Source organism: Psammomys obesus, unplaced genomic scaffold (genome assembly GCF_907164565.1).
Source record: "Psammomys obesus unplaced genomic scaffold, mPsaObe1.curated_primary_1811, whole genome shotgun sequence".
Lineage (NCBI taxonomy): Eukaryota > Metazoa > Chordata > Mammalia > Rodentia > Muridae > Psammomys > Psammomys obesus.
The window spans coordinates 1,552,457-1,563,492 of NW_026596158.1; the positions used below are offsets into that span (position 1 = coordinate 1,552,457).

Here is an 11,036-nt window from a genome sequence, read left to right on the forward strand (position 1 = left end):
AGCCCAGGCTGGGGCTGGGGCTGGGGCTGGGGGTGTGGGCAGAGCCCAGGCTGGGGCTGGGGCTGAGGCTGGGGATGTGAGCAGAGCCCAGGCTGGGGCTGGGGCTGGGGCTGGGGGTGTGGGCAGAGCCCAGGCTGGGGCTGGGGCTGAGGCTGGGGATGTGAGCAGAGCCCAGGCTGGGGCTGGGGCTGGGGCTGGGGGTGTGGGCAGAGCCCGGGCTGGGGCTGGGGTGCTGACCTGCTCCTGGGGCGGAGAGCGGAACTCGCGGGTGCGCCTGGCCGTCTCGGCGGCGCTCATGGTGAAGGCCTTCATGAGCAGGCCGTAGCGGCCCCGCTGGTTGCTCTGCAGCTTGTCCACATAGCGCTCAGCAAAGGCCGCCAGGGACTCCACGCGGTGCTGCAGCTCTTGGTCACAGAAATACTCCAGGAGGTGGCACATCTGGGGGGCCGGGAGGGGGAGGGCGCCATGCCTGAAGCCTCTCGAGGCAGGAGGCCTTCCTTGGCGCCTTCCCTGCTTGCTCGTCCCTCTCCATGGCCCTGCCCGGCCGTGACACCACCCGCCTGGGTCCTTAGGCCAGCCTCCTCCGTGGCCTCCTCTCGCGTGGACACCAGGGAGATGGCGCCCAGCCCGCTCCACCCCGCTGCCTTCTGCACGTCCACAGCTCCCCATGGGCACTGGACGAAGGCCAGACCCGGCCTCCAGCACTGGGTGTCTCGGAGCGGACGGACAGACAGACAGGGACAGCCGGGGACCCCAGCCCACCTGCAGCTTCACGGACTCCGGCAGCTTCATCTGCAGCAGCCCCTCCTCCAGCTCCTCCTTCTCCCCTGCTGCCTCCGCCTCTCCTTTCTCCTCGTCCTCCTTCTCGCGGGCCTCCTCCTCCTCGTCCTCCTCCTTCTCCTCCTCATCCTCCTCTTCTTCTTCTTCCTCCTCCTCCTCCTCCTCCTCCACCTCTTCTTCCTCCGTGAACACTTCAGGCTCAATCATCTTCAGGATCTGCTTCACGTCCTCGTCGCTGAAGACTCCCATCACCTGCGGGCCGAGGTTCGAGTCCTGCCGGGTGGCTTCCGAGCCCGTGCACAGGGCGCGAACCTCCTCCCCAGCCCTGCAGCACCCCCTGCCCAGGTGAGTGACCCTCTTCCCCGGGCCTGACCGCGGCCTGTACCCGAGAGCGCCCTAACAGAGCCCAGCGCCCGGCCGCGCTCCCCAGACCAGAAGAGGCCGGGGAGGAGCGAGCGGGGAGGAGCGAGCAGGGGGCTGGCTGGCCGGGGAGAAGAACGGGCAGACTGAATCACAGACGTACAGGCTGAGCGCGTGAGTGGACGAGGGAGGAGGACACGGCGGCGGGACCGTCACCGCCCAGGACGGGCGCCCAGCTCGGAGCGTGGACGAACCAACTGGTGGGGCTTACCAGGAGGGTGGACACCAGCTTGAGCACCGGCACGAACTGGAACTCCACGGAGCCGCCGACGGGGTCGCGGGCGTGCTGGCCGCCGTCCCGCACGGCCTCGCCCAGCATCCTCAGGGCCTTGTCGCGCAGGGCGTCGAGGGGGATGGCGGGGCTGAGGCGCGCGGGCGCCTCGGCGGCGCCGGCGGCCGGCGGGGCGGCCACGGAGCACGGGGGCGAGAAGTGGTGCGGGGGCCGCAGCGACGTGGACACGCCCACGCCGGGCAGCCCGTGGCGCCGGGGCCCGCGCTCGGCGCCGCGGCCCGGCGGGAAGAGCGCGATGGCGCGCGTGGCCGGCGTGAGCGGCACCACGTACTCGGCCAGCATGGAGCGCCGGCTGCGGCACGCGCTCTCCAGGTGCATGCCCAGCAGCAGGTCGTAGTAGCCGGCGCGCAGCGGCCCCGGCAGGTGCGCGTCCTCCAGCGCGTGCAGCAGCTGCGCCTGGTCCACGTGGCTGCACAGCGCGTGCGCCACGCGGTTGTTGCCCAGGGCGCACACGGAGCGGTAGAGCGAGAGCGTGTGCGAGTGGAAGCGCTGCAGGTCCAGCCGCTCCGACAGCTCCAGGATGTCCATGCTCCTGCGGCAGAGGCGGAGCCGTCAGGGGCGCGGGCCCCGCCTCCCGGACCAGGGCGCCTCCCCGCGGTCCTGCCGGTGACCCACGGGGCCGGGGTCCTCCCCACCTCACACGGGGGGGGGGGGGGTGTCCCGGAACCGCCTGAGGCTCTGGAGTCTCCGGGACAGCAGGAGAGGCCCAGTCACCCCTGAGTGTCCCGGACAGAGCCTGAGCTCTTGGCGGCAAGTCCCAGCGCCCCGGTTCTATGGGAGGGGGCCAGCCTGCGTGACTTCCGGAGGACGGGCCAGGTGTGGTGGGGGACACTTGGGAGGCGGAGGAGGAAAATCAGGTGTTCGAGACCACCGTCGGCTATGCAGCCAGTTTAAGGCCAGCCTGGGCTACATGAGGCCTTCTCTCAAGACCTTAGGGGCGATCCCATCTCAAGTTGATAACTTTTAAAATATTTTGAGAGCTCGGGCTAAGGGCCTGGTGGAGGCGCACCTGCCTAGCATCGCACACACAAAACATTTTCTGACATCTATGTGAGCACGCTTCGGGGCGCCAGGGTCCCCCGGGGTGGGTTCCCCATCTCCACGGGACACGCCCGCAGTCCCCCTTACCGGGTACGGAGGTCCGGGAGCCCATCCAGTCCCTTCTGAGGCATGCCAGGGGGGAATCTGAGCCTTGTCTGGGCTCTCTGACGCATTAGGGACTCTACAGTGTAATCTGGGCTCCCTGTCCTCCCCGGGGGGGCCATGAAGTTGGCCGGGGTGGGCCTGGGGCACCCGGGGGACCCCCTGAGAGTCGGGCCTCCCTGACGGGGCCTCCCCTACCACGCGGAGCCCTGGGGCTGGGCCAGGCCCTGAGCCGGGGAGGCCCTGACCTGTTCTCCTCCGGGACGTGCAGCGCCATCATCATCAGCGGCTCCTGGCACTGCACAGCCCAGCCCAGCCGCTCCCCAGCGCGGCGCGTGTCCACGTGCAGGAAGTGGTTGGGCATTCGGCTCCAGGAGACGGGCGTCAGCATCTGCACCTCCAGCCTCGGCGGGCACTGAGGGGCCGGGTTCTTGCGCTCGCTCAGGAACATGGCGGCTGACAGCGGCATGATATTCTGGGGGTCGGGGAGGGGGGGCGGGTCAGGATGCGCGGTCCTCCCGGCCCCGCGCGGGCACCCTCTGTGCGCCCCTGGCCTAGGCCTGCTTCCACCCCTGCCCCCTGCCCCCTGCCCCCTGCCCCCTTGCCTTCTGCTTCCCCAGCTCAAACTGGATCACGTTCTGGTGGGTGGGCAGGACAAAGACGGCAGGAAACAGCTTGGTGTTGGGTTCCACCTGGCCAGGGAGAAGAGGGCAAGGTGTGAGCGCAGGTGGGCCGGAGTCAGGGTGACTCTGCGGGGGTCCAATTGTGTAGACCACAGCTGGGCGCTGGAGGTCCACAGGGCTGTGACCCTGGGGCGGGGCCACTCTGACGCTGGAGCTCCACACGGCTGTGAGGCCACCCTGACGCTGGAGGTCCACACGGCTGTGAGGCCACCTGACGCTGGAGCTCCACAGGGCTGTGACCCTGGGGTGGGGCCACCCTGACACTGGAGCTCCACAGGGCTGTGACCTGGGGCGGGGCCACCCTGACGCAGCCAGGCCAAGCGTCTCCAGCTCCCGTGGAGCAACCTGCCAGCTACATGTCTGTGCGTGCCCCGGTCCCTTCAGGAACGCCTTTCCCTACTCAGAAGCCACAGTGTCCCCTGCTTGTCCTCCGCTGACCCTCCCTGTGGAGCCCCTCCCCCAAAGGACACTGGTGAGGGGCAGCCTTGCCAGAACCAAACCGTAACTGCGCCTGGAGATCCCCCAGGTCACAGGGGACGCAAAGGCCAAGAAAAGCGTTGGCACACGCACACACACACACACGCACACAACCCTGAAATCTCAGTGAAATGGAGTCCCATGGGGTCTGAGAAGGGCCCGAGACTCTGCAGCTCTAACTGAACTCCAGCTGACGCTGGCCAAGGAGCCAAGGCTGGAGCACAGACAGCCCGGGTCCCTCATCAAATGCAGAACAGAGGGAGGGGGCGGAGGGGAGGATTGAGGGAGAGAACACAGCCGTGCGCGCTGCCACACCTGTAATCCCAGCACCTGGGAGCTGGAGGCAGAAGGATCGGGAGTTCAAGGCCATCCCAAGCTAACATGGGCCAGCCTAGGGTACATAAGACCCCATCTTTAGGAAGGAAGGAGAGAAGGCACTATGTGAGATTTAAGGGACACAGGGCTTTGATCAAAGATTCAGCCTCGCTTCGACTCTGGCTCAAACAAGGACGTCCTGAGACAGTTTTAAGACAGAACCCTGCACATGAAGTAGGTATTTGGCGGCAGTCAGAACAGCTAGGAACGTTCCTCTTTTCAGTGATGGCACTATTGTGCTTTTGCCTCTTAAAAATAATCTTTATCTTTTATAGAGATGAAACTACGTGATGTCGGCAATTTCTTTCAGACTCCTCCAGCGGAGGCGGAAGAGTAGGCGTAGAGATGAAATGAGATGGGCCGGGAGTGGGCGGTGGTGGAAGCTGGTAATGAGAGGCTGGTGGCTCATTATGCCATTTTCTGTATGTTTCCCGAGTTCTCCGCTTAAAATAAAGCTTTGCGAGCTGAGCACGCTGGCACAGGCCCGTGAGCCTAGCAGCTGGGGAGTAGAGGCAGGGCGATCAGGAATTTAGGTCATCCTTGGCTACACGGTGAGGTTAAGGCCAGCCTGGGCAATGTAAGATCTAGTCTCATAAAATAATAAAACAGGGACTGGAGAGCTGGCTCAGTGGCTAAGAGCACATGTTGCTCTTGCAGAGGACCCAGGTTCGATTCCCAGCACCCACTCGGTGGCTCACAACCATCTGTAACTCCAGCTCCAGGGGATCCGCTGCCTTCTGACCTCCGTGAGTACCAGGCATGCACATAGTGTATTTGCATACATGCAGGCGACACACCCATACAGACCTTTGAAAATCTAATAAATAACTAAACCTCTCAAGAAGGAGCTCCACTTCCAGGTACCTCTAAAAACTAAAAGTGACAATAAAAAATAAAAACGTTGTGAAGACTGCCTTAGATGGGCTAAAGGATGGGTAGATCAGACATAGATATATACACGTCTGTGGCAACAATCAATACGGAGTTCAGTGGTGGCCTTATAAATAGGGAATTACAGCCAGGCAGGCTGTAATCCCAGCACTCAGGGAGGCAGAGGCAGGCCGATCTCTGTGAGTTCGAGGCTAGCCTGGTCTACAAAACGGGTATAAGAGAGCCAGAACTACACAGAGAAAAACCTTGCCTCAAAAAACCAACAAATAAAATAAAAGAGGAGTTACTGTCCAATTTCTTCAGTGTCTTAAAATACATGTGAGCGTTTAAATAATAATAATATGCTAAAAAGGAAAAATTCGCTTGAAGATTATGGCCCGTGTTAGCGTGTTTGCTAATTGGTGAGAAGGGGAATGGCTGGTGTCACCCAGGCCCCGAGGGGGTCTACAGGCCTCTCTTCTATGCCAAGGCTGTGGCGTCTCTTCCTTCTGGGCATGGTTCAACTAGACAGTCTAGGAATGGGCCCATTTCCTCCCTCAGGGTCTGACCTCAGGGGCTACTATAAAGGCCTCCGAGGGCTGGGCTCACCTGGAAGAAAGTGTTGCTTTCTTTGCCGTTGGCTGTGAAGGTCATCAAGCCGGTGGCCAAGTCCACCAGGCAGCCAATGACAAGGTCTGTATGGCTGATCCGGCCTTGCTGTCCAGGACTCACAAAATCCCCACCCCACACCATGTAACAGTTGCTACACTTGAGGCTGGAAAAGACAGGCGTGGTTATGGCGCGCCCCCTCAGCCCGGGAACCCTGGACACCTCCCCCACACGCCTGGAATACCGTGACTCAGAACCCCGCTCCCCACCCCCACTACCTGCACACTGAGCGCCCAAACCCCTCACCCCAGACCGCAGTGCCCCAGAGCAAGAATCTGTGGGCTCGTGTGGGCATCCTGGGAAGAGCAGTCAGGAGAACCGGGGAAGAGAGGAAGGAATCAGGGTGGAAGTCAGAAAAGATGGAGGGGAAATGGGAGATGATGAGATAAAAGACAACAGCAGAAACAATTAGTAAGCAATGGAGAGAGAGAGAGAAAGAGAGAGAGAAAGGGCTCTGAAGAGGGCGCCCTGATTCCTCTTGTTCCGGAAGGTTCTCGAGAACCCTGTCAGGCAGCCCCTAAGCTGGTGTCTGGAGCCCCGATCCTACCCAGGCCGTCCTCCCACCTGCACACAGCACCCCGCTCTGGCCCGCACCTGCTATGGACGTTGCCTTGCTCGTCCCCCATGGTCACTGTCACCGCCCGGACCTTGCTGAGGTCGAAGTTCATGTCATGTTGATGGTAGTCAGGAGTGACCCAGCCCACCCACACGCAGCTGGGCTCCTGACCAGCGAAGACCCTCACAGAGTAATAGTACTGGGGACACAAAAGGACTGGGGGTCAGTCGAGAAAACGGCCTTTCTTGCGACTCTCCATCCGCCTCATGGCTCTTCCAGGGCTTAACTGAGGAAGCAGCAGTCCTTCCGCTAGAAGGCCCCGGGCTTGAAATGACTCAGCCGGGGACACCCAGAGAGCCGAAGACCCCAAATGCTAAGATTCATTTTCATTGCCCTTTCCCTCCCCTCCTCTCCCCTTCCTTCCTTTCTCCTTCTCTTGCTTCCTGGACTGGGGGAATCTCTGACCTCGTGAATACTAGGCACTGCTCTATGGCTGAACCGCACCCCCCTTTTGGAATGGGGCTCCACTAAGTCGCCCAACTGGTCTTGAACTCCTCTGCAGCCCAGGCAGGCCTTGAACTTGTGATCCTCCTGCCTCGGTCTCCCAAGTAGCTGGGATTACAGGCCTGGGCCGGCAAGCCTGGCGTGAATCAGATTTCTGCCTTCACAGAGTTCTACGGAAACAAGCCCATGCGCGGATAAGTACGATTGTCACTCCTGGGGTACACGGAGTGGCCACTGCATTTCAAGTACCGTGTTTGTGCAGTTGCTCTACACTAGCTTATCCTCTGGGGTCCCCACGGGTTACAGGAGTTCGCCTCTATCCTCAGTGAGCCCCCTGCTGTCCTCAGGTCACTAACGCACGAGCAGAGGGTTGCAAAGGATTGCATCCGAGCGTGCTGCATTGCGGCTCTCTAGAGCGCACTGGGGCATCTCAGCTATGAGGATGACATCCCCGATCTGGGAGTTTTGGGTTTCCCTGCTACGCTGAGGGGTCTCCCGAGCCGAAGGTTCTAGGTCCGCACCGTGGTGGTGTTGAGGATGATCTCAGGGTCATCTCGGTTGTCGGCGGGCACCACATCTCGAGGGAGTCGGGGAAGGGTGGGGGTGCTGGGTGGCTGGGTCATCATGGCGACCTTCTTGGCCTTGAATAAGAACCTGGAGGTCAGAGGAGAGTCCGCCGTGAGATGCTGCTGTTAAACCCAGCCCCCGTGCTCCCCCCACAGCCAGTATGTCGCCCATATGCCTGGGCACACCTCCTTCCAACACCAGCAGCCTGCCTCTGGGGGCAGGGGTTCCTGGCGCCCAGCCCAGTCTGTTCTGGAGGCGCTGTGTGCTGGCCTCGTGGGTGCGGGCCGTGCACAGCTAAAGAGGGCAACCGAGAGCTAAGTGCGCTGGACGCTAGGGAGGTGAGACAAGAGGGTTGGGAGTTCAAAGCCATCCTCAGCTTTGCAGCAAGTTTGAGGCCAGCCTGGGCAGTAAAAGAAAGAGGGAACCGGAAATATGGAGGTCCTCTTTGGGAACACACAGGCGGTTCCCCTAAATCAATTTTAGCCTTTTGTGTTCATTTTATTTGTGTGTGTGTGCTCGAATGCACGCACACATATTCATGTTTGTGCACGTGTGTGCATGCATGTGGAGTCCAGAGGATAACCCTGGGCCCACAGGAGGTGACACCCACCATGTTTTAGGAGATGGCAGGGAGTTTGCCTGAGTAAGCTAGGCTGGCTAGCTGGTGAACCCCAATAACCTGCCTGTATCCACCCCCACCCCAGCCCTGGGTCAGCAAGCTTTACTACCACCCCTGGCACTATTATGTGGGTTCTGGGGGTCAAACTGAAGCCCCATGCTTTCAAGGCAAACACTACCGAATTACTCCTGAACTCACAGAGATCTGCCTGCCTCTGCCTCCCTGAGTACTGGGGTCACAGGAGTGTGCCACTGTGCCCAGGGTGTTTGTTGTTGTTGTGTTTGTTTGTTTTGAAAGAAATATTTTCTTTAAAAAATTATTTTTTTATTATGTATACAGGGTTCTGCCTGCATGTGCGCCTGCACGCCAGAAGAGGGCACCAGATCTCACTACATAGACGGTTGTGAGCCACTATGTGGGTGCTGGGAATTGAACTCAGGGTCTTTGGAAGCGCAGCCAGTGCTCCGAACCTCTAAGCCGTCTCTACAGCCCCCACCCCCATTTTAATTGATATTGTTTGTTGGTTTTTGAGGCAGGGTCACTATAGCCCAGGCTGGTCTGGGATTCCCTAGAGACCAGTCCTCCTGCCTCTGCCTCCCGAGCGCTGGGCTTAAAGGCGTACATCACTGCGTCTGGCTCAAGTCAACCTAGAGGAGCACTCTGTGTCTGCGGAGGCCGGGGAGGAGCTCCAGTAAGCCTGATAGGGTAAGTGCGCACGGCTAGCGCGTTCTCGGAGCGCGGGGCCCACCAGGTCCTGGGGATAACAACTGTCCAGGCTGCGGAGTAGGGTCTCAATTTCAACCCTCAGTGGGAATGGCAGCTCCCGCCTGAGACGAGATGGCTCCGTGCTCTCACCTCAGCACAACTGGGCCCCTCTGGGGCGCCAGGGAGACTTTGAAGCCACCGAAGCCGAGTAAGGGGGATCCCAGGCAGACTCTGAGCCCCCCTCCCCGGCTCCAGGCTGACTCACCCCCTCTTCTTGTTCTTCTCGGTGGTCGCGTCTTTCTCATTCTCCGCCCTCGCAGGCTGGGCCTCGCCCCCAGCCTGGGCAGCGCCGCCGGGGGCCCCCTCCTTGGCGGTTCCGTCCTTGCCCCCCTCGGCCTCTCCCCAGCCTCCCGCGGAGCGGCGCAGGTTCTCGTAGTCGGGATCGGGCTCGGCCGCCCGGGCCTCGTCCTCGGCGGGCGGCTGCAGGCCGGGGGAGGCCAGCGGCGTGGCCCCGGCGGTGCAGCGGAAGTGCTGGTGGAACTGCACGGGCAGGCTGAGCCGGAGGAACAGCATCTCCACCAGGCTGTTCTGCGAGCCCCAGGTGCGGTGCGTCAGGCGCAGGCAGGGGGGCGTGTCCACCGTGCCGTCCACGCGGGCCACCTGCGGCGGGAAGGGGGCGCGCTGGGCCGGGCTTGAGGGCTGAGCCGGCCCTGCCCACGCCCGCCTCGGGGGCGCCGTCGAGGCTAGGTGTGGACTGTCTGGGGTGACATTACCGGCCTCTCAAACGCAGAGCCTCGGAAGGGGGTCCTACACGGCATCACCCAGAGGGGTTGCCAGGGCCCACCCCTGCGCCAGACCCCGCGTGTGCATTCAACGCCAGCGCCACCCAGGCATCCGTCCATCTTCCAGCGCACGTGCGTCCATCCATGTTCACACACACACACACACACACACACACACACAGCTGAGCATCACCATCCGCCCACTCAACCATGCGTCATCCACCCATCACCCATATACCCCGGGAGCTCCTGCCGTGTTCCAGGCACCGTTCTAGGAGCCAGAAACACACCAATAAACACGACGGGGGGTGGGGTGGGGGTGGGCTGCCTTCCTAGGAACCTGCGGGGACCCCGGCTGGAACCAGCTCACGAGGGTCGGCGTCAGAAAGTGGAGGTTTGTGAACACTCACGCTCAGAAAGTGTGACCACCACAGCGACACGCTATCACGATGGATTTTTGCAGACGGAACATTCCCGGGCTCCCGGCACCCAGACGCAGAAAGGACCAAGGTTCCCGGGAGCCGCTTGACCAGCCTGGCTTAAATAACGGGCAGGCCCCAAAAGAGTCCTGTGTGCTGTGTGTTCCAAACAGACTCAGGATTTGTGTGTGTGTGTGTGTGTGTGTGTACATGTGTGTACACACATGTTGCTGGAGGTGGGAGCCTGGGATTTGTCCATGCGAGGCAAATGACGCACCACCAGGCTGAACTGTTATGAGGCTTGGAGTTATGAGTCAGGGCCTCACCATATGGCCCAGGCTGGCCTCAAACTCTTCACCCCCCTGCTTCAGCTTCCTGCTGCTGGGATCCCCCAGCCCAGGCTTCTCGCAGGTGTTCTGGAGATCAATCACAGGCTGTGGGGGTGGGGTTGATCTCCCCAGTTCCAAATCCTTACTGGTGCTCTGTGCTCCTCCATATCTGGAGACTCTCCCCGGGGTGTGCCTGGGAACCCTGCTCCCGGGTGCGGGCTGTTTTTCTCTTTCCTTCTTCTTAGGAACCTTTGCCGCTGTTCCCTGACAACAAGGAGACTCCCTCTCGTGACCAGGAGGAGCGCTGCCTGCTCTGGAATGCTCTATGGCTGGACTCCCGAGGCCTGTGCTCCGTGCGCTTGGCTTGGTGTTCGTGAGGCCAGATGTTTCTGCCTGTTTCTGTTTCCTCGTCCTTGCTGCTCTAACAGCCAGTTGTCTGGGTCGCTCGGCTCCCTGCCAGGGCACATTCACTCCACCTCCCTTCCATCCTCCCTCACCATCACCTCCACCACCACGCCTGGACCCTCTCCAGCAGAGGATGCCTTTCCAAACCTACCAGCTCAGTGAGGCGTGGCCCCACTAAAACACCCTCTGAAATTTACCCCTACATCCCTTATCGTGTGGTGGTGATGGAAGTGATGGTGGAGGTGACGGTGGTGATGATGGTGGAGGTGGGGGTGGGGGTGATGAGGTCGGGGTGGGGGTGATGGGAGGTGGAAGTGATGGAGGTGGTGGTGGTGGAGGTGGTGGAGGTGGAGGTGGGGGTGGGGGTGATGAGGTCGGGGTGGGGGTGATGGGAGGTGGAAGTGATGGAGGAGGTGGTGGTGGAGGTGATGGTGGAGGTGG

At 61.3% G+C, this 11,036-nt stretch overlaps 1 protein-coding gene across 1 annotated transcript in view; it reads right to left on the reverse strand.

Annotated features, from left to right (window-relative positions):
- Ryr1 (ryanodine receptor 1) overlaps positions 1-11,036 on the reverse strand; it is a 109,492-nt gene that overhangs the window by 68,016 nt on the left and 30,440 nt on the right. Inside the window, exons 28-36 of the mRNA XM_055594688.1 lie at positions 8,926-9,320; positions 7,291-7,423; positions 6,304-6,464; positions 5,650-5,815; positions 3,241-3,327; positions 2,884-3,110; positions 1,412-2,024; positions 763-1,032; positions 238-438 (exon numbers count right to left, since the gene is read on the reverse strand). Of these exons, the coding sequence (XP_055450663.1) occupies positions 238-438; positions 763-1,032; positions 1,412-2,024; positions 2,884-3,110; positions 3,241-3,327; positions 5,650-5,815; positions 6,304-6,464; positions 7,291-7,423; positions 8,926-9,320 (2,253 nt within the window). The remainder of the gene's footprint in view (positions 1-237; positions 439-762; positions 1,033-1,411; positions 2,025-2,883; positions 3,111-3,240; positions 3,328-5,649; positions 5,816-6,303; positions 6,465-7,290; positions 7,424-8,925; positions 9,321-11,036) is intronic.